Source organism: Limanda limanda, chromosome 5 (assembly GCF_963576545.1).
Source record: "Limanda limanda chromosome 5, fLimLim1.1, whole genome shotgun sequence".
Taxonomy (NCBI): domain Eukaryota; kingdom Metazoa; phylum Chordata; class Actinopteri; order Pleuronectiformes; family Pleuronectidae; genus Limanda; species Limanda limanda.
The window spans coordinates 13,329,185-13,352,952 of record NC_083640.1 but is presented as its reverse complement, the minus strand read 5'-3'; the positions used below and the strand labels follow the sequence as shown (position 1 = coordinate 13,352,952).

Sequence of the window (23,768 nt, the reverse complement as noted above, 5' to 3'; positions counted from 1 at the left end):
CACCATGTCAGTCTAAGACATCAAAGGAATCTAAGGACTGCTGACGTTGTGACTTTAAAGGAAAATGACAAAAATTAATTCTTTGCTTAATGAATCCTATGAAGTGTTTTTTTATAAAAAGCCGAAGTTTGAACAGTACTTCACTATAAGCTGATGATTCGGTTACTATTCAGCAGACAACGATTTGATTAACAACAATACATTTCAATGTAATAACATCCACAATATTCTCTATAACTGCACATGGCTGTTTTTTCATCAATGAATTGAGTTTTTTACCCTGATGACTGTTAACTTTTGGGATTGGGACAACTTTTGGGTGATGGAGGCTGTATAAAAATTGTGTGTGTGTATGTGAGAATTTGTCATCCATTCTAATCAAAAACAGTCTGAATTTCTTCAAAACTTGACATTTTCACTGTTTACAATTTTTCGATAGCAAACATTTTTACTGGATAGATTTGGAGATTTTTCAAAGTAAAAAGTAAATTTTGAAAAAACGTGAGTATTGGGGCCACATAGAATTTAGAATGGCATCAGATAATGGTTGTGGACCACGGCCGAGGTGGCAGCTGATGATGGATCCTAATTGGCGGCAGTGGACAATGATTGTGGACTATGGTGGCATCCGATCTTGATGGTGGATCATGATCTTGCTGGCTAATGACCATAGACTATGATTGCAGCAGGACTGCTTGACAAATGATTACCCTCATCAATGCTGGTAAAATCTTTATCTTGATGATGTTTTCCTACTCCATCTATTGCACTTCTATCCGTCCTGGGAGAGGGATCCCTCACCCCTCGCTTTATTAGTAACAGAAGAGATAGAGTAACCTTCATGGTATGAGAGGGAAAATCCAGTAGTATGTCCTGCTGCTAACGGTGAAATGAAACTCCCTTCTTTTTTTTTCTGTTCATGCGTTTTCGATCTTTATAAAACATCTCATTAGCTTCACACTATTGTATGTGGGGGGGGAAATGTTTTTTGAGAGAGGATTCCAGATTCATTCACTAGACTGGCACTCAGTAGAGCTCAACAGAGCCGTACAGGTTCATCTCTGATCCATGCAGCTTCCTTCTACCAAGTTTTGTGGTTATTGGTCCAGTAGTTTATTACATGTTGACTGACAAATCCGAGGTGAAAACATAACCTCCTTAGCAGAGGTAATAAAACCTCCACACATTTATCAAGGAAATGTCACCAACATTATTAATAATAAGAAACACAACAGGAAATTAAAAGTAGAATGAAATGTTTAAATAGTTGACGGGTCATTTTCTGTTGGTCGACTTATCAATTCATTTATTAAAAGCTCATTTTCCCCTGCTACTTAGTCTATAGGGTTTTTATATTGTTTTTTATTTACATTGTATATATTGGTTTATTTTTGTCGTGCACTGGTTGCTGGTTATACATCAAATTGCCCTTGAAGGATAATAAAGATTTTCTTCTATGAACAGCTTTAGTTAATCACAAGCTGCACAAACCAAGCAAGAGCACTAGAGGAACCCAGCAGCCAGCAGGGGGCAGCAGCAGCAGACTGTGATACTTGTAAGGCTTCAGAAGACAAGTTTGGAAACTACTGGGTTATTCTCTAACAATAGGTTTTTAAAGCATGTTAAATCCTCCAGTATCTAAAATCCAAAAATATAAAAGTAACTTTTAAGTAAGGTAGTAAAGTAAAAACTATTTTTTCTGAAGTGTGTCTAAAAAGCAGCATAGAATGACACGGACACACACACCATAATTTGTCCATCTTCTTAGGGTGCTTAGTTCCTAACAGGAGTCAGCAGGCGGTTTGGCCTAGTGGGTAGAGTGATCGTTCTGCAACACGAAGGGCGCGGGTTTGATCTCCAATCTTTCTTATCTTCGTGCAGGAAATATTAGATTATATTATATAGATAATATACTGAACTCTTGGCAGGATTTCACTATGTAAATTTAAATTAATTAAATATAAAAAAAGAAAAATTAAATTAAATTAAATGAATTAAAAAAAATGTAAAAATTAAAAAAAAACAACAACCTGCGAGCGCAATGGGATGTGCGCAATGGGTTTCTGCGCAGGATGTGCACAATGGTCTTCTGCGCAGGATGTGTGCAGTAGATGTTTTTTTAATTTACTTTAAATTAATTTAATTTTTTTTTAAAATATATTTAATTTGAAATAGTTATGGTTCAGTTTTGTTTGTCCTGGGGTTAGAGAATAATGGTGTGACGTTAATATATTGTTTTACATTGCATGTGTCACGTCATGATAATTCAGTCTCTTGTGCTACCCTCTCGGCATTTGTCTCCCTAGGCAACCGCCTATGTCGCCTGTACCAGGAGCCGCCCCTGCTGGCCTGCATGCAGGCCCCAAATGGCCACCAAAGAGAATATGTGGCACATTTTAAAACGCAAAATGCGACAACGGAGACCCCGTACTGTTGGACACCTTAAGACTTGTTTGCAGGAAGAAAGGGACAAAATTAAACCTGAAACGCTTCATCTTTTGGTGTCATGAGTCCCTAAACATCTTTTAAGTGTTTTGAAAAGGAATGGCAACATTACAAATGGTAAATGCTTTACCGTCCCAACTTTTGTTGTTGATTGTGTAGTTACACTCTCTGGCCGCCAGAGGCTGTCAAGGTAGTCTGTGATACATCAGTGTTTCCAGTGAAGCCCTTTCACAATAAAACCTACTAATGAGGAGTGTCTCTCAGACCTGTTGGAAATAACTTCCTTATGAAAACAGTGACTATTGTCTGCAGTGAAAACGGTGACATCAGCAGGACAAGCCTGTTATTGCGGCTGTATGAAAACTCCTGAAGCATCGAGCTGGGAACTGGGATGCATTTGTCACTTCAAGCAGGAAGCAACTGTTACCATGGATACTGACGCACATTGCTTCTCTAGATACGGTTGCTATGCGGCGTTTCTCTGAAAACAACAAAGATGGGTACAATGTAACAAGGCAGCTCGTCTGTGTAAAGGTTAATGGAGGTCATTCAGTCCTTTGTTTTGTATATTTGTCTTTGTTTAAGGAAAATACAACAGTGTCCAATATAATCACAAAAGAACCCGCATCTTATCAGGTGAAGAATAGTATCTTGAGCGTCTCCAGTTGGGCCCCCACTGGGAAAGTCTGAGGCAGCTACTGGGCCTTCTTCATTTCTACGTGTTTGATTTGGCCTGACGTAATTCACCGTGTTATTGAGTGTAGAGACAAAAGAAAGTTGTGAGAAGTTAATTCATTCCTTGCATTAGTTATTTGCCGGGTTATTTTGCTTCAAATAAGTTTTATGAACTTTGACTGCAGGAAACCTGTGACTTGCATCTTTAAACATGGCCGCTTTAGTAGTCATATTGAGACTTGTATAATGAACTGACCAAAAAGCCTTTAAAATGAAAGACAGGAATCTTTTATTACTTCATCCAGCATTACATCCGGTGCAAACACTGAGCAACATAACCAATGTTATGTCTCTATACATTTATTAATAGCAGGTTTTTTTGTAGTTTAGTTTTATAACAAAGTGTTAAACAGGGGTGGAAAACATGTTTTACATAAAGTAAGAATTTTTTTAGGTCAGTTACCACATAGAATGCAATGGCACAAACTGAAGCATACTACATGTAGAAGAAACCTCAGGGAAACAAGGAACAAAACACAAATAGGAAGAAGCCCGACACTACAGCAGGGAGGAAATGAAAGAAGAGATCGCTTATGAGATATGTCTTTACAACTGAGGAGTCAAAGCATGAAATCTTAGGACAGTGGTGTACATAGCTATCACTGAGTGCACATGCAGACATGTCAGCCAGGGACAACCACTAATTAAATACTGGTTCACTGCGGTAAACCTTAAAAACACAATTGATGGAGATCTCTTCTTTAGCCAGGTCAAAAAATATTCTGTTCAAATAAAGTACAAAGAAGTATAAAAGAAAATAATTTAAGGAGAGGAAACTAAAACATTCTTCATGAAAAAAATCTACTAAAAGAAGGAAAAACTATTTTCCTTCCCGAGTTTTCTTACAAGACCATATTGAGTGAGGAGCCAGTTCTGTTAGAGGAGAGGGATCATGACAAATGAGATTCCTTGAGCCTGTTGATACATCAGACAGTCCTTTTTTAATGTTGTTTCACGGTTGCTCTTGACAGCCTGAGTTGTGCTGAACATCTAGTGGTTACGTTTCTGAATGTGTCACTTAAATCTCTTCGGCCTCCAGTCACTAAAGAGCACGTGGCCTCTTGGGATTGATCTGCTTACTGGCCTGCTCCTCCTCCTGGAGAGTAGAGCGGAATGACTTTACTTTATCTGTCGAAGAGAGGAAGAGACATCATTGTAAAACAGAAGTGATTTGTGTTTGTGCATCGTCATCGAAATGTGTCTCGACTGGACTCGTACCTCGGAGCTCGATGAGGATTTCTATTTTCTGGTCTAGGATCTGCTCCAGCTGAGTGGCGTACGACTCAACGTCATAATCCACCTCCTCTGTCATCTCCAGCAGCTCTTTTTCATTCTCCAGCCACCGGATCGACTCCTGCTCACAGAGAAAGGTGCTTCATTAGTTTGATTGAATATTTATTTAAGCCTCGGAAGACACATTGAGGGATAAGACCCTCATTTACAATCGTGCCGAGGATACAATAAAAAAGTTGATACATTAAAAGTGAATACATTGACTAAATAGGAATGAAATAAATATGCATATATATATACACAGTAATACAAGGTATAAAACAATTAGTCAATAAAATACTATGGCCAAGTCAAATAGCAGTTACAGTCATTGCAGGAGAAGTCAGCTGTACATGAGACCAGACTCGAGAACTCCGTCAGTGAAACAAATGAGCGCAACTTTAAAGATTTTTGGACCTCATTCCAAATGTAGGGTGCTTTATAACAGAAAGCTGTCTTCCCCAAGTTGGTCTTAACACGAGGCAGATATAAGGAAAGCCAGCTCTGGGAGCGGGTATTGTGGGTATTACAATTCCAGCTGAGGAGAGATATAGTGGCAGTAGCCCAATGATTGTTTTGTAAATATAAATCTTCCAATGACCATCCCTTTTTTTAGACAGGGCTGGCCAGCCAACCTTGTTATAGAGAGTACAGTGGTGTGTGCCATACCGGTCTCCTGCGATTTTGTTCTTAGCTTTTTTACAAGTTGACTCACATGTGGTTTAAAATCGAGCTTCTCATCAACCCAAATGCCTAGGTACTTATAGCTGGTGACCCTTTCCAGATTGGTACCATTTCTAGAGCAGAGTTTTAAACTGTTAAAATCAGTGCTTCTAGCTTTAGTAAAAAGAATCCAGTTAATGAAATCCAACCAGCAACACAGAAGAACAACTTCTTAACTAGCACAGCCTTTACAAATGATACCAGTGTGAGCTTTTTGAGAGAGAACATGAAAACTACAACTCTTTTGTTACACAGTTTCTATAATAACGAGTGATGTCAAAATTGATGTTTAACAATACCCTGCATTTATTAATACTAATGGTAAGACATGGCTGTGTTAGTTCCAGCTTTATTTGCATACCTAAAGCAGATGGGATATACTGTCTTCATATATGGACATAAAAAGTCATAAAGAGGCGAGCTGCAGTATTTAGACATAAAATTGGACAAAGCGTTATGTCTTAATTACATGTTTACCTTAATGATTGGATAAGTTTTAGTCTCCCAGAGTAATTAAGGGAGCAAACTAAAGACTTTTATACGACATGTATAACCCAAACTTGATATTTACTGGTTTTTAGATGGGCATGCATCTGAAATCTATGTGTTGTCAATTCAGACAATGTGTTCTGTACTTTTTTGAATGAAGGGCATTCAAATTTAGTCTTTCTGTTTGAATAGAGAAAATGAATGACCTGCTTCATCATCATGTTTGACTACCAGCAAAATGAGCGTCCATGTCGTTCGCACATGATATCGTCTGAGGCAAAGACACCAAGCAAACCCGAGAGCTCCTTCCACTTCTTTTTCCTTCTTCTATTGTTTAATGAGTTTGCAACTTCCTGCAATTGGTCCGAAAGTTCAAACTATCAAATAAAATGTCTTCACTTTGCAAACGAACCGCACCAAGGTTTTGTTCAATCCGGACCAAGACCACCTCAGGCCAAATGTATTGTCTGTTGGTCCAGACCAACGTCCGGGGCACCTTTCAAATCTGGTCTATTAGTTAAAAAGTGGAAAGGTACACAGCGACCTCATTGTAAGTTTTCATCAGTGCTCTCACCTGGAAAACAGCTCGGTGGTCCTCAAGGACCTGATCCTCCATCTCCACTACCTGAGACACGGCCTCATGGAAAGTAAATAGCTGGGGAGACACCTCCTCCTCCTAAAAAAAAAACATTTACAGGAGTTCACCTAACTTGACTATCAACACAAACGGATCTTACATACACATCTGGATTCCAGTGGACATAACTGACATGTTCAATTCCGATTCTTAATTATCCATGAATTACTTTAGAATTTGCTGTATCCTAATATGTGATAGGATGTTACATATAACTTGAAGATTAGATCCATACCCATAAAACTACTTACATTCTGCTCACAGAGCAGTTTGAAGTCGTCTCTCTGTGGCGAGATACTCAGCCACTGCTCATCTAAAAGATCCAGCTGATTGACAGCGTGGATGTTGGGTCGACCACCCTCCATCACTTGGTTGGTGTCCACAGTGAGCTCCTTGACTCTGCAGAGAAAAGACAATGAGCTGGTCAGGCAGAGTTTCCCGCAGGGCAGACACACTCTGAGCGTGGCTGCTGTTTGAACTGGAGGGGCGGCGTTAGCGGTCGGGTCAAAAGCGTTCACGAATAGCACATGATGACAGCATCATGACAGCAGTGAGATCATGCATGGGGAGAGATGACTGTGTTGGTCCTGTAAATGTTTATATAATTTCTGTGACCATATACAGTGGGAAGATTGTCTGGTTCACCTGTAAAGTACAATTTAATCAAATACATGCCACCTAAAGACTGAGCTCATGTTTAATGAAGCCTCAGTCAGCTAATAAGATATTAGCACCTTGGACCTGACTTGTGGGTACAGTGCTAATTATTCAGGACCATGTGAGAGGGATTGCCCGCTCAGCATTTGATCCAAACAAAAGCTCATCCTTGAAACTTTTACTGAATGGCTTCAGTTTTCTGTTTCATCCTTCCTGAGTGTCAGAGGGAGTTTTCACTCAACGACTATGTGCATGCATAGGTGGAATATTTATAAAAACAAAGTGACGTGTGACCCCAGACGATCCCAGGCCAGGTATCATTGTGCCCTTATCTTATGTTTTCGCAGGTTACCGGCTGTAGAACCATTTAATTGAATCATATCAATTTCTAAACCTAGGAGCTTGCTGCCTGTAGCCTTATGACCACATCGGTCAGAGTTGCAGATTATTTTCCTTCCAGAAGCTGCAACAAGCTTTCCCTCTCCAAGGGGAGAACAGAGGAGAAAGCTGTGGAAACGCTGAGGATATTAGAAGCTATGTTACTTTGTAAAACGTATTTTTTCAGTTATCTCAAGCTCCCGAGTTAACACTGACAGGAGAGTGTTCTGGGTGGGGGTCATCTGGTGGTGTAACTTTGCTGAGATAATATATTCAACCTAAGCAAGCATGAGCAGAAAGATTTTCAGTGTTGAACTTTGCCTCTGAACGTCATCAAGGAATCATAAAACTGTGGCAACATCCATAACCTCACAAAGTCCAGTTTTGAACTGTAATGTATATATTCACAGATTTCCCGCCCATTCAGGCCTCACCAGTGATGATGTCACACAGAACAAATAAAGGACACATTGACATATGGTTGAGTTAAAACATTATGTTCACAGCTTATTAAAGATTTAAAAAACACAAATGAATGCACAAATGAAAACAAAGAAGAAGGATGACAAGTGTCACATCGTGCAAAAGAAGGATGAGACGACAGTGGAGGTTTTCCACAGTGAACTGCTGATGAAGCGAATGAAAGCAGCGAAAACTGAAGGGAACGCATGCTATGTGTGTCTGTGTGTGTGTGTGTGTATTCGGTGCTGTTCTCTTTGGGGAGCTCTTGACCTGCTGGGAGAGGTAGCAGCAAAGTCATCGTACTCAAAGGTATTGGTGGGCGAGAGGTCAGAGCGGCTCCCCTGGCCGCCCTGGGAGAAGGGGATGTCCGACGGACTAATCCCAAACTCCTTCACTCTACACAACGGCACCAGCCCACAGACGAGCAGAAGGCGGGAGAGAAGAGAGGGAAACAAAGCAGGAAAAAGAGAAGTGAGAGGAGACACGAGAGTTAGAACTACTGAGGGTAGGTAGAGGAATTTACAGTTACATTTGTACAGCTAATTTTAATCTACACAAAAACCACTGGGGATTATAGTAGAATTATAAGACCTCTAATTTCATAATTTCCATTGCTTTCTGGCGCAAGAGGCACTGTTGAAATCACTTTAGTACATCAACATATTCCCACCTGTTAGCGTAGCGTAGTGTGTTGAGTGAATTTTCACAGGATGTCATGCCAGGAGAGATTGTTGCAATCTGTGGAGATGAAGAGAGAGGATCATAAAGATTATTGTCATGTATAGCAGAGGTGAGACAACACGTTAGTTATAAAAACAGAGAACTGACCATGCATGTGCGTGAATTTTCCCCAATGAAGGAGTCTCTCAGGACCTGGGTCAGCTTACTGGCTCTAAATGGAGTATGGGGCTTGTTGAGGCCAAGAGCCCTGATGCACTCCTGAATCATGAAGAAAGGGAGTGTGATCATTTAGAAAAGCAATTCAGTGATTATGAAATAAAGTGAAACACTCGATTCTCTACAAAGAGAGCTACTCCCCGCCTACAGACCTTCAGTGCCAGCAGGCTTTTGTTAATCTCAGCTCCTTCCAGTCGCGTCTGGCGGTCAGCACTCGACGTGTCAGCGCCCCTCTCGTTTCCTGCGAGGTCGATGAGGGAGAACTTGCCGTGCATCTTGCCCTTCCTCCGAAGAATTATCTGGAATACGGCGTGGCTGCGAGATGAGTGAGCGTTGGCTGACGTCTGCCCTGATGTTCTAGGAGAGAGAGCAATCAGACATAAAGATGAATATAAGGCAAACAAGGGTGCAGAGAAAAGTGCAGCAGCCAGACAAATTTGATCATAATAATAAATAGTGAAAAATAACAAATTCTGAGTCATAAGATTTCACCACTAACAACTAGATGTTCTGTTTTCATACCTGCAGCTGTTTCCCACTTCTATCAGTTTCAGGACGTCCTCTGTGCACTTCACGTCCTTCTCCTGAAGCCCCAAAATCTGCACCTGCTGTTTGCCATCCTCCAGCACCCTCAGCTTAGTTTTACGATTCAGCAGGTCAAACACCTAAAAGGTACACACAGCAAAACAACAACAAAAACTCATGATTACCGATAGTGCTGTGGCGATTATCTGCTATTGACTATAATTTAAAACTATATTTTGTCAATATTAAGCACATGATAACGTTGTGTAAATCCAGGGCCTCTTAAATCTTTTCAGTTTGTTTCTTGTGTGATGTAGTAACTGTGTGATTGACACCCCAACATGGTGAGTATTATTTATTAGGGTAGAATTAACAGTGCAAACTAAGTAGAGAGCAAAACTCGCCTCTCTCTCTGTTAGAGCTGCAGAGGAGCCATTTGGAAACAGCTTAATAATAAATAAATACATTTCTATTTTAAATATGACCAATATGAATTATTCAAAAATATTTAATATATTCATAGGAGAGTTATTATTGTATTAAATCTATGATCACTCTCACTGCCAGTGATCCTATGAGCAGTTTATAGCATTTCAATATTTAATTTGTGAGAATATTTAAAAAATAATTATCACTTGCCTTTCCACTGTAGATTTCAAAGAAGGTTGCATACACTTGTAGATCTAATTTCTTGTAGTTGGGTTTCTTCAACATGAGAAATACATCCCGAGCTGCAAGAAAAGAGATGAGCGATTGAAACATTTAACATAAATTACATTTGAACAACTTCCATCATTAGAACACAACAAATTAGCAGAGAAAACAGAGTTCACGGACTTACCAGCTAAAGCATAAATTCCTTTGGCGCAGTCTTGGTTCTTCCCAGAGAAATCTCCACCCATAGTCTAAAATAGAGAATACAGCCAAATAAGTGAGGTGACATTCTGAAATTATAGTAAATGAATTTCCTCCAAACTCTCATAGGAAAAAATAAGTTTCTTCTGTTTTAAGCAATGTGTTTTTTGGCTTTTTATTGAATGTAACTCACGTGTGTTTTTCCGCTGCCCGTCTGTCCGTAGGCGAAGCAAGTGGCCATGCCTCTCTCAAAGATGGTCTCCACTAGAGGTCTGGCAGTGAACCTGCAGTGAAACACAGAGCACACATCCATTTACTACTCCTCCTGCCAAAGATATAACATCGAACCATTTTACAAACAAAAAGGAGACATGTTAGTCATTCAATCAGTTCTGTAAAAACAATGCATTATCCCTATCACACTGACTACTCCTGTGTAACTTGTGCCTGTTAGAACAAGCACATGAAATGCCTTGTTCTCATGTTGTTACAAACCTGTAAACCATCTCGTTGGTGGTGCTTTCATCAAAAGCGAAGTCAAAGCGGAATGTCTGGTTTTCCAGGTAGCGAGTCAGGTCCACTTTTTGTTTCGGTTCATGCACCATCACCACATCCTTACTGGGGATGGTGATCACATCCAAATCCTTCATGGACAATTCTGCAAAACAACAAAAAAAAATAATTATAATACTTTTATTTTAAATAAAATATGACGTGTGATAGTTGCTCACAAAGAAAAAGACCTTACCTTTTTTGTTGAGTGGACGTTTCCTCACACAAACACATATTCTGTGCTCTTCAATCTGGTGAAACAGAGTAGGACTTTTTAATTTTTTGTGACTGAGGGCTAGCAAACAACAATCAAGAAAGAAGAAGAAGAAACAGTGTACTCACCAAATCTGATGTTGTCAGTGGATGGTAGTCTAGACTGGCTCGGAAATCTCGGATCATGTACATGATCTCATAGTTAGGAATGGTCGTATCCACCTCCTGAAAAAAAATGACAAGAGGGAGATGTATTCACTTATCAGAAAATCATGTAATGTATTTCAGGATATCAGCTCAGTACCATTACTGATTGATGATCAAGATTAATTAAATAAATTCAGAAAGTTGAATGGTATTGTTGTACCTGAGCTCTCCTCTCCCTGAGCTCCTGTTGCTGAAGCCGACGCCTCTCTCTCTTCTCCTGCAGTTTCTCCACCTCTTTCACACAGTTTGACTTCCTCCTCGCTGCCATAAAGACAAGAGAGACTGTAACTCTGCTCCCTTTCACTGCCAATATGCCATCAGCTTCTCTTTTAAGATATGCCTCTTCCAATCCATTTCCTCTTTTTCCATGATCTGCACACTTGACTTGAGCAGCATCTTTCTCTCACTGCATCTTTCCTTTCTCTCATGCGGCCTTCACTCAAACAGAAGGGGGATACCTTGGCCTATTTCCAACTAAAGTAGAACAGTGATAGTATTCAAGCACAGACCAGGATGCGGTGTCTTGCACACAGTGGCCCCAGTATAACAGCAGCTGTTTTCTCTACATAACTAACAAAAGGCCTTTACAAAACTCAAAACCTGCAGAGAGCATGTTGTTTTGCTCTCTCTTCATTCATCACTTCTATTTGCATCCAAAGACACAACTGGACCAGAGGAATTACCGTGTAAGATATGTGCTTTGTATTTGGGAAAGTCAGTCGGGCCCAGGTCTGTTTAACATTATGTGTAATAACTAAGTGAACCCGACAAGACCCAGCTAGTCAAGCCAGTGCTGGCCGATATGGCCTAAAACAAATATTGTGATATTTTTAGGTTATATCGTGATACACTATATACATCTCAATATTTTGAAATCTCCTCTAAATCACTGTACAAATGTTAAATTCCTAAAAGTCCACAGGAAGCGTCTATGCTAGCCGACCGTAGCATTTCCGACGGTCCCTGAATGCACCTTGTTGGAAGATAACAGCAGACATTTTGTCTTAAAACACGGTGTAAATGACCTTGTTTGAGGATCAGAGAGAATTACATGCTACTTTGAACATTCACATGACAATTTATACTCGATGGTCACGAGAGTCATTTTATACATCACGCGTGGTAGAAACCGCGTTACATCGAGTATATACAATATCCTGCCCACTCCTAAGCCAAGCCATCTTTATTATACTGCAACAAACCTGCAAAGCTGACAGCAGACAAGCCTTGTTTGTCATCCATCACCAGGACATTAAACAGACAAACTTGTGAAAAGCTTCTTTTTTTTTTTAAATGAAGTGTAGAAAATCACTTTTCAACCAGAGGATTTTTTCAAAATTTCCCACCACAGAACACCCAGAGATTAGTATCAATTCAGGTCAGTGACAACCTCAATAAGAAAACAAAAGTTAGCAAACGTGTGAGTTAGCCCTCTCGGACTCTTTAAAGGGATAGTTCACCAAAAATGCACTCATTATCGAAACGCCACTATGCAGATGGAGGTGTGGGTGAAGTGGGTGAAGTGTTTGAATCCACAAAACACTATTGAAGTTTCAGGGGTAAACTTTGTTGCAGCCAAATCTGTTACAATTGAAGTAACCGGAAACTTATACTTCAGATGTAAGAAAAATCCATACATGCCTCCATAGAACTACACCATGTTTTTAGCCTAAATGTCAACTTATAGCTTCCTACGAGGGGTGTTCACGGACCCTTGGATACATCATCGTATGGCTGCGATCACAAGCTTAGCCACTTCCAGTTCACTTTTAGGCTTAAAACGCAATGTTTTTTATGTTGTTTTATTACGTCTGAAGTATAAGTCGTCAGTTACTTCAATTATATTGGATTCTGCTGCAACAAAGTCTACCCCCGAAACTCCTGAAGTGTTTGTGGACCCAAACACTTCACACACTGCTCCATCGGCATAGTGTTGAGTAATGAGATCATTTTCATTTTCCGGTGAACTATCCCTCAAAGAGTTCATAACGATCAGTGTCATCTGATAAATCATAGCAGCCCAGCTTCCCTCTGCAAAGGCAGACCAAAGCCTGCTGGCACCAGGCACTGAGAGTACCAGAGCAAAGGGATTCATAATTTGCTCTAATCTGGGAAGAGTAGATGAGTTGGGCCAGCACTGGGACACAGCTCTACAACAGGGTTGCAGGACCCTCACTACTTAAGGGTGATTAAGTCATAGAAGCAGTCGGAGGGGCAACTGAGGGGATGAGGAGGGGGGACAAGGTGTTTCCCTCCTTCTCTTCTTAGTTCATCAAATGGCAGTGAGCATGTGGAAGGAATTGAGGACACAGAAAAAGGTCATTGTTGCCATCTGAGCCTGGAGGAGCATGGCAGAGTGCCACAGGCTTCTCCCCATGTGCTTGTGTGTGACTCAGCAGAAATCAGACGGATAAAAGAAAGCACAGTAAAACAGCAGCACAAACCTTTTTTTTTTTTTAACTCCTTCTCTAATACCCTGAAAGCCTGTCTGCTGGATGGATTTGTTGTGCTACTTCACCACCACACCACAGCTTTGAATAGTATCTGGCAGACATTTTGGTTGTACAATCTTCTCGTAAGGACTAGATTAATCTCAGATTCTATTGGGTACTCTATTAGAATCACCATGAAGCACTTGGGGCAGGGGAAACATGCAGGTGATACATACAAAGCTGTCCAGACTCCTTTCTGGATATCAGGTGATGTGAGAACTCTGTGATAAACATGTAGTCAACAAAAACATGAGACATTAAAAAATTGATGTTTGTTTCTACAGGTGGCCTACAATCAAATGATCCAATCCTTCATTAAAAAGAAAAGAAGAAAGAAATAAACTGTATTGTTTTAAGGATGTTACCATTCTGTAGTTGCTGTTGAGTCTGAGCTTGAGTGGGCAGCACAGGCTGCTGTGATGGAGGCGGTGGCGCCGGCTCTGGTTGCTGAGGCTGCTGGGGTCTTGCCCGGGTCGGAATCACTGATAACACAAAAAAGATTAAGAACAAGCCAGTCTGACTCATATGCTCCAAAAACAACACTTTTAATATTGAGATTAAAATAGAACCCTTAGTTTTAAATAAAATGTTCAAACTACTTAAAATGTGTTTGTCCACAGTTGACTCCGACACAAAGTAGCAACTGTGCAGTACTGTGCGGACCCGAGCACTTGCGATCTGGGGACCTGATGCGGCCATGTTGGAGGGGAAATAGGTAAAGCGCGAAAAGGCTCCTTGTTGCGTGCGTTCTGTGCACCGCGGGAGGTATAAACACGTCACTTCCTCATCCGTCATGGACCACGCCAACTAATCATGAATTACCGTCCATGCCATCTAGTGTAGAATTTGATAAAATCGAATTAAAGTGGTAAAAGGCTTACTTCCTTACTGGTGGGGCTATCAATATCACTATATACAGACTAATCAGTCAGACAATCATGTGTCAAAATTTCAGCCCCACGTTGAAACTTTTATGTAAATCAAATCAAAGTTGTAAAATAAGGCTTACTTCCTGTTGCCAGTAGGTGGCGCTATACATACAGGATAAAAGATGTATTCTGGTCGGGGCTCTGATGAAGCCTGAGCAATTTGGGGCCGATTGGACAATGTGCAGTGAAGTTGAAAGAAACGTCCTGTTTCATAGCGAATCAGTAGGTGGCGCTATGACCCTGAATTAGTTTTGAATATGGATCTGTTAAGGCTGGATCATAGGTGATGATTTTGTTACAAATAGGAAAATGCACAGTCAAGTTACAACAACTTAATTTTCACGGTTATCAGTAGGTGGCATATTTTGACATATGGATCCGTTCAGGCCGGGACTGTGATCATAGGTGAGTATTTTGGTGCTGATTGGACAATGCAAAGGGCAGTAAAAAAGTACTAATATATATATATTATTATTTATGAGAATAATTTAACAAACAAACCTCTATTATCCTTGGACGGAGTGTCATTCTTATTTGGTGCTATCGTCCGACGGTTCTGCAGGAGAAAACCAAAGCCATAGTAAGATATTGTAGGACAAGAGGTTTCCTGATTTCACGGTTACACAGTTCATTCCTGCTCAGGCCCTGAAGGAGGAAACATTCTTTTTTTTATGTGCCTCTGTTATGTAGTGATACAGAAATAGACGAACCCTGAAAATCAGATTAGTGCTGAGGACAGAACCCTCTTCCATTGACAGTAGTGCATGTAAAGACACAGCTCATGCATGAATCCTGAAGTATCTTTTACAAAAGTCATAAGAACAGCACACATACATACAGAGTATATAGATTACCAGGCTAAAGGTTTAAAGGGTTATTTGAATGCGCATAATGTATGCCTCTGAGATTAGGGCAAAGAAAAATGTGAGATTTTAAAAAACAAGCAACATTGGAATCTTTTTGTTAAAATCTTCTTCTTTGTTTGTTTTATTCGCAAGTGACAACCGATGTGTTCTTTGTTCGTTTCTTGTTGAATTAAATTTAATAAAACTTAATAGTTCAAAGTTCATCCCAGAGGTCTCAGAAATTTGATGCACTTGCAAGTTGCTTTGCTTTTTTGCAGAGCCCTGCTTTTGGCCAATTAAACTGGACATTAGCTACATAACCGACTTAATTGATACTTAAGCCACATAATTTTAATTTGACATGGCCTCACAGTTTTTACTTTAAATGCTTTGTGTTGAAAACATAAGAAATAATTCAATAGCACAGGTTGAATCATGACTGCAATATTTAACAAAACAATCACTGTGATTACGTGGTAATATGCAGTCGCTCTAATCTCCTGTGTACTTCACACGGTGTACAGAACAGGACCAATTAGCTGGTAACCTTGAAGGATCCAGGTTCTATATTAAGGTCTAACTGCAGCCACATAACTACCTGAGTAAGCCTGAGCACTTTAGATGCCTTCTTGCTTTCATGTGGAGCCAGATACTCAAATCAAAATATAAAAGAGTTACAGTTGTATTTAAACAATATAAAAAAAAATCACATTTTGCACATGATTTGTTGCTGACAGATAAAGTGGGGCACTGGTACTCACCTTTGCAATCTTATTGATCTTCAGACATGTGGGTGTTGGTGGGGGTGGAGTCTCTGGACTAGGGGCAATCTCCTCATCGGGAGCCACATCTGTGTTTAGTGCAAATATACTCTCCAAGTCAATCTGTCCAGAAACAGAGGGGCATTGATGTTAAAGTCATCTGATTACAAATGTACGCTAATGAATGTTACAACACAATGTATTACCAACAGTTTCAATATAGAAACACTTTCGGCCAACTCTAGGTTGTGAATAACCCTAAAACATTTTTTTTCCCACAAGGATTTAAGTAGGATCACAACTTATGAAGTAGTCTGTTATTTGTGTTTTACATTTGTGATAAATTCACAATATCAGTCATTGTGAGAATCTTTTAATTTTTATATAAACTAACTTTTTTTTTTTTTTAATTGCGGAGGAAAGAAGCCTTTAAACTAGTAGAGGGAGATACTGTAGCAGAGGTTAAAACTTAAGTCATTGTCAAATTAGTTGGACAATCACAATAAAATTACTTTAATATGGACTGGACAAAACACAATATTATCTACAGATAAGCACGTTAGCAGTTCATGAGCGTTTATATACTGATTTTTAATACAGAAAGAATACAATGGAGCTACTTAGGTGAGAAGTGGGATATTCTGTTGAGTATACAGCGTATGACCAGAGTAACAGTCTGTGTTGGCTCACCACGACGTCTGGTGGGAGTGTCATACAGGCAAACTGGTTGTGTAATAGTCGCAGCTACTGAATATCTCTGGATGCATTATTCATTGCTTTGGATAATAAAGGAACCGGCTGCTGCTACTGCTGTTTTGAGTGATCGTGAATGGTGGCTTACTTCTTTCCCTTTTGTGTCTCCATTTTCTATCCACTCCACTGTGACGCTCTCGTTGTCATCATTCAGCGAGGTCACCATCGCCTGGTGTATACGTCCTGTGGAAGTATCATAGAGAAGAGACGCAAACATGAGATTGGCAGAATAACTTGAAAGCAATGAAGGTAGTTCTATCTCAAACCCGCTCTCTTTAAGGGTGCCACCAAGTTTTTAAAATAGCTGCAGTATTTGCATTCTCAAGTTTTACTAATAGCAAGGATCATTTCATATAATAAAAAAAAACAGGTATCATCAGTCTTAAATGAGCGAAAGACAACATGCTAAGGTTAGTTTTAAGTTTTAGTTCTGACCATGATCTTTGATAATGACCCGTTGGAGAAAATCAATGATAACGGAGACGAGCACAGCTGCTGCTTCTTCAGTGTGCTTCTGTCCGCCTCTCTGTCTGCAGTGTAATAACACCAGCTGTAAAGAACATCCTCAGCCCTCCCATCTTTGACTATGAGGATCTGACTGTGCGCTGTAAATTCCCAGCACAATCCAGGGAAACACCATGTTCTTGTATCCATTATTCATAGACACAGAGGGTGCAAAGATGCATTCAGTGTTCATGACTGCATAACATTTGATTGATTTACCTTACAGTGGTTTTACACTGGCAAAATGCAGCAAAGAAAATCTAGCGCCTTAAAACAGGGGGAGCTGGGAAAAAAACATGTTGTGCATTTTAAAGACATTTGGACTTAAGAGTGTAGACTGATCTCAATCTGAATAATAGATTTACATCAGCTGCTAGATGCAAATCAATATCGGATCAAAAGCATCCTCATCAGTAGTTCAACAGTATCATGCCAGAGATTTCCATAAGTGCTGGCTGTCAGCCAGATGGCCAGACATCAAAACATTACCAGCCAAATACTAGCACTTCTTTATAACATTATAACTACAACCTACAGTATTTTTGTTATAAGACATCTGGATCTTAAGTTATCAGAGAAACAGACTAAACTAAGGCTGCTTACACAGATATAACTTATTTTAAATAAACCCTCAGTAACTTCTGCTGCTAGTGATCTCTCAATCAAAACTGTAAAAAAATACCTAGTTTCATTTGACTCAGGCGCAAATTGTAATGAGGTAATCTATTAAAGTTCTATTCAAATTATGTAGCAGACTCTAATGACTAATCATGATTCAATGTGAGTGAGTCAGCAGTGTGTCCTTCCCCACACATCATTGGCCCCGGAAGTTATGGCAGAGACAGGTAAGGCCACGTGTAAAACACAGGTATGACGCAATTAAAAGGCAACCAAAATGAAACGTCCCGTTCCCTTGAATAAAATGTGTTTTTTCCCTGGGTTTGAACATTGTTGGATACATTTTGGATCATTTAAGTCCACAAGATAACATAGGTGTAGTTGTTTTTAGACATTTTAATGAAGAGCTGTTACATTAACTTTCAAGGCCTATTTAACCTATGGGTGACATATCCAAAAGGTGTTGTGCAACTTGACATCAACTGTCTCAATCTCTTACTCTAATGATGGGATGAACAGCATTTTCCCACTAGATTATCCCTTCTTTGGTGCAAGGTGTGGAGAGCACCTGTCTAAAATATTTGATAAGTGCTGATGTTAGGCGGAGATCTAATGGCTGTGAGTGTGGAGCCTTAATCATTTGTTTCATATCATTTTCATATTTTATAATTTTGCCCTTTATGAAGACACCTGCATTTATTATGTTGCCCCTGTCATTTATTAAAGTTGTTCTATGATTTGTCAAATGTCTAACTGTGCATGTAACTTTTAGTGTACTTCTGTAACTACTGTGCTGACATGTCCAAGGTCTGGGCTGTTCAAAGTCAGCTCTAAATGATACCAGTTCAAATCTGAATTTCAAACAGTGATCATCTAGGTTGCAGACAAACCCACTGGAACCACAGGCTTGTGGCTCTTGGCGTCACATCTCTACTTAAGGAGCTGCAATAGACACTGCAACACTCAAGAGGAAGTACAATGCCCACTAAATCCCTACTGCTTCCTGTTAAAAGTTATTTGCTAGCAATACAAAAAAATGGTACGTGTGGCTAACTTAGTTTATGTCAATGTTTCAGTTTGCTCCCACATCCTTCCTGTGGGTTCATAGAGACTGGACTGCTCTGATCAGAAATAGAGCTACAGCAGCTAAGTCAGAAGTTCTTCCATTACACGTACAGTATGTGGAAAACTCTCCTTGTTCCACATTTTCAGGAAAACTGAAGATAATATAAAAATACAATTTGAAGCTAGTCCAAACCTCAAGCATACAATTTGTAGTTTTGTCCAATCTATGGAAAGGATAGATGACAGACGAATCCAATTACAACAGTGAACCAGCAGCTGGACACAAATAAATGTTACATGAGGCTCAGTTATTCTTCCCAACTCTGCTGACTTAGCAAGACGTCTGTCCTTATGAACCAGCACACAGTGGCCTCCTGTTTGTTGAGAACTTCTTCTCTGCTATAAATAGAAACCAGCGTGTCATGATATAATGACCTCAATAATGGGTCTGAATACAAATTGTGTTTGACATCTTGATAAATAATAGACTAAACATCAAAAGATTTACAAGGTAGCTGCTTGTCGAAGTGTGTAAATATAAATACACAACCTGAGAATGAAAACCAAAACCACAACAACAGATAAACAACAATTGGCTTGTAGCACACCTTTCTAATCTGTGGCTGCCAGAGGCCCCAAGAGATTGAGCCACAGAAGCAAGATCTACATCACCACTAAAACATTGTTTTTACTGTAGGAGCAACACACTGCCTCCACACAGGGTGTAATACTGTGACAATGCTAAACTTAAGATTCTTTTTGAGGAATGATTAAAGGTTTAATATCTTTTTTCTTCAAGCAACTACATTCGCCATATAAAATTGATTAAATAATGACAATTATTAGTCCAAAATCAAACTATAAATACAATGTATATTTAGTAAAAACAGATTTACCGAAAAGGCAGAAGAATTGGTGATTGTAACCAATGTGATTTAAAAAAAAGGATTTAGCGTTTTGTCAAATAATTAATGATTCCATCATTAAACATTTCAGCAAACAAGATCCAACTGAGCTGAAATATTTAGTCACATATGCTGGTGTGTCTTACAGCAGATGATTTGCTAATATGCTGTAACTGAATTCAATGTCCCTGTGTCCCACTTTTATACTAAAACCTGGCTGATTGGATACACTGACACCTCCCAGGAGCTGAAGGGGCTTAAAAGGGGAGCTTCAAGCTCTGTTAAGCCGGAGAAACAAACAAAGCCCCCAAAGCATCAGTTTCACCACAAAAGTTAAGGGACCCATAAATGTCACAGATGCACCCACAGATGCACATAGCAGGTGGGTGGCCCATGCCTCTCTAGTACGCAAATATAAAAGGAACTAGTATATTTCACATAAAAATGTAGGCCCAATAACAACATTTTGGAGATGAACCAGGGAATCTATTATCACATTTAAGAAGTGGATAAACACTCCATTGCAATGAGGGTTAAGCAGTGACTGCAGGTTAGCTGTTGGACAGTAAAATATTATTCTCTTTGAGATCTTGCTTTCATCAGGACTGACTGGGAAAAGGGGGGGAAATGCAGAGGGAGCGAGAGTGAGTCCTGGCAGAATCAAGTGAGCTGACTACAACAGATGGGGTGGTGGCTAATAGTCCGAGTCTGGCTTGAATCTGATCACCACCACATCCACACCCACCCACCCACCCACCCACCCACCCACACACCCACACACCCACACACACACACACACACACACACACACACACACCCCCAGAGTGAGGGCAATCCCTGCTCTGGATGCAACACCAGACAGCAGGGAATCAGACAGACAGAACCACTTCCCTCCCTGGGCCTGCTGAGCATTTCCTTCACATCAACCCCCCCCCCCCGGTCTCCGGATTTGGGATGATGGCATTAGAAGCAGAATTAACATCAACCAGTGCATTATTTTAAAATGACACTTAAAATGCTTTTTAAACTGTTTACTTTGAAGTACGTTGTTGAATCAAGTATTCAACTATTGAAAAATACTCTCACTAGGTTTAGCCTACTTCAGGAAGGCCCGGCAGGAATGACGTAAGCTTCTCAGTCATCTTTTGGCTGCCCGGCCCTCAGGCAATGCTCATTGACGACACAGGACTAGTAGAATAAAGCAGACATTCACACAAGAGTCATATTCAAACAGCCAGCTCTCCCGTTGTGGGCCTACTCCTCAGTTTACCCTTCTAATCCAATGAAACTCCAGTGTGTTTACGGTCATACCAGTTTCTTCTTGGTGATAGTTAAACTACAGTATGGAATACCTCTGTAAAAATCCCAGAGCTGCCACAGTCACTTCATACACCTTTTATGGCTTGTTGTCATACTTATCTTGGTATGGGATTATATTATGGAAAATATCATTTCATTTATTAAAAAGGGGCAACCTTGTCCAAGAAAGGTTATACTGTCAATAAATAGTATCATCAGTCATATCTAGAAAACCAATCTAGTATCTAGTAACATTCTACATTCTGCTCCCCCACTCATACAAATACACGTACTACTTACTTACTAGACATTTATATTTTTTTATTTAATATTCCTCACTCCTTCACCCTGTAAACTGCTGCTTCATTTTACTATGTTATATGTTACAAGGTTATATGTTATGTTATTTTATTATCTTGTAATGTCCTTCTACTGCGTAGATGTTGCCTACCAAGTCACAAGAATATCACTGCTCTGCATGTGACAATAAACTTTGATTTGAATAACTTGGGGATAGTACAGTCTATGATCCAGTAACTACATCACCTTTGACACTCATGTCGGTAGAACTGGGTTCAGGTTTAATGCCCATTTAAAGTTAAATTGGCTGGAAATTCTTCTTCAACTGTGGTCTTATATTCCCCATCTTTGTTATCTGGTGTTTTTCATGATTCGTGTAACTGTGTCCTTGCTGTGTTGCTTTTTTTTTAAATCAACTCCTCGTGGTTTGTATGATTGTGAATGTTTCCTGTTCTCAGGTCTCTCATTAAAAAATAGATCGCAAATCTCAATGACATCTGAATGAATAAAATGAAATAAAATAATACCAAAAATACGTTTGTCTGTGGTGTTGCCACAGGATGTTAACAGGACGTGTAATGACGTGTCTTCCATAACAACTAACCTTCGTTTCATCAGCTCAATTTATGGATTATAAAGGATGAAATATAATGTCAAACAGCAAACTTCCTGGGTCGGGGTTTGGTTTCAGTCCAGTGTTGTTAAGCTTCAGTACATAATAAAGCCGGTTGGTAACATTAGCTAGCGTTAGCTTTTAAGCTAATCACATCGAAGGTTGCTCTCCATCGAAGCAGCTGACGTTAAGCTAACTTGCTTAGCGATTTGCGCTAGCTTTGCTAATGTGAAATATTGATCACTTGTTAGAATACATCATGTGTGTCTTGTTGTACGCGGCTGGCGACGTTTTCATTTGAGCTTTGTTGATTTCTCATTGGCCGCGTTTGCATTTACGATTTGAATTAACAGCTAACGGCTAATGTGTGTTGAATTCGCATTGCAGCTAGCTAACAAAGATAGAGGCTCATTCAGAGGCTCTGGCCGTGTTGAAGCCCCCCGCCCTGGCAGCCTCTCCGGGCGGCCACCGTGAGCACCCCCCTCCGCAGCGAGGGGCGACGGCTGCTGGGTGGAACAGCCCCGCAGCAACAAAGATCCCCGGGCAACTTGCTCGGTGCTACGGGGACAGAACCGACAGGATGAAACTTACCATCACTGCGCTTTATCTCCACATAAGTGCCGACCACAATCTTCCCAAAAGCCGACGCCATTCTACATTACTTAAACAAATAGCAGGAACAGGACCGACGACTTATTGCGAGCCGGGCAGACGCAGCTTCTTGTGTTTAGCAGTGTTTGGTTGGGAGGAAGATGAAAGGCAGCAGAAAGGAGCTAGCATTACGTGGCTAACACGAATAGTTTAGCGTTTCCGGTCCTGCCTTCAGTGTTTCAAAATAAAATCCAGACAGAAACAAAATCATCCTTGCTTGAATAAAAATACCAGATAGATAACGCATCACACTTACAATCTCCAAAATAGTTGCAGATTGTAATTTATATAGTATAATAACAATTGAATGCAGAAAGTTATATATAACCTAACGACATTCATGAAATCCAGTTAGTTGGTGGAAAACAGACAATAATAATGTTGGCCTTATGCATTTAACATATTTGAAGGCACATAACATCTGCCAATCATGGTGAAGTAATCAATCAACTAATTGATGTATAATATTGATGATGCCACTGACGGGGTGTGAGTGCATTTACTCAGTTGTATACATTTAAGGTTCAGTGTGCAAGATTTAGGTGAAAGGGATCTATTGGCAGAAATTGATTATAAAAAAATCATAGTGATGAGTGCAATCATCTAAATTGTACGAATAATGTTTTTTCTTTACCTTAGAATGGGACCTGTATATTGTAATACTTATATTTATTATTACGTATATTTAGATCAGGTGTGGGTCCTCTCCACAGACGCGGCCAAGTAGTCCAAACTGTACAAACTAGACGCCTTTTGAGTTTTTATGAAAACTGAAGGCTACCACAGGTTCTCTGTCATGTTTGGAAGGGAATGGTGAGGTGAAGGGTATTCAGCTGCAATATGCAACTTCACCTCAAGATGTCACTAAATTCTACACAATGAACATTTAAGAGGTAATCTCTCTCCTCTGAAATGGGGGCAAATATATAAACCAATATGTCATATTTATTTTTCATGCAAGTACAATTTGCTGATAGTAATTCAAC

General features: G+C 39.9%; 1 protein-coding gene across 2 annotated transcripts; it reads right to left on the bottom strand.

Annotated features, from left to right (window-relative positions):
- Positions 1 to 3,385: 3,385 nt before the first annotated feature.
- On the bottom strand, positions 3,386 to 22,904 carry LOC133001311 (kinesin-like protein KIF2A). 2 transcript variants are annotated; one of them, XM_061070857.1, is made up of 21 exons: positions 22,723 to 22,904; positions 16,916 to 17,010; positions 16,075 to 16,197; positions 14,970 to 15,024; positions 13,905 to 14,021; positions 13,716 to 13,760; positions 11,208 to 11,308; positions 10,970 to 11,065; positions 10,824 to 10,878; positions 10,571 to 10,733; positions 10,269 to 10,359; positions 10,062 to 10,125; positions 9,860 to 9,951; positions 9,218 to 9,360; positions 8,848 to 9,052; positions 8,627 to 8,737; positions 8,469 to 8,536; positions 6,553 to 6,700; positions 6,239 to 6,340; positions 4,399 to 4,534; positions 3,386 to 4,308 (listed from the first exon to the last, which is right to left on the bottom strand). In XM_061070857.1, the coding sequence occupies exons 1-21, from the start codon at positions 22,781 to 22,783 to the stop codon at positions 4,223 to 4,225; spliced, it is 2,157 nt and encodes a 718-aa protein (XP_060926840.1). In that variant the 5' UTR covers positions 22,784 to 22,904; the 3' UTR covers positions 3,386 to 4,222. The 2 variants fall into 2 exon arrangements, with proteins under 2 accessions (XP_060926840.1, XP_060926841.1); XM_061070858.1 differs by lacking the exon at positions 13,716 to 13,760.
- Between the last annotated feature and the right edge of the window lie 864 nt (positions 22,905 to 23,768).

Coding starts and splice junctions, on each gene's coding strand:
- LOC133001311 (XM_061070857.1), bottom strand. CDS start 22,783: ATGGCGTCGGCTTTTGGGAAGATTGTGGTCGGCACTTATGTGGAGATA. Junction 11,309..13,715: donor AAAGGAGTCTGGACAGCTTT/GTATGTATCACC, acceptor TCTTTATGGCAG/CGAGGAGGAAGTCAAACTGT. Junction 6,701..8,468: donor ACACTACGCTACGCTAACAG/GTGGGAATATGT, acceptor TTTTCTCTGCAG/AGTCAAGGAGCTCACTGTGG.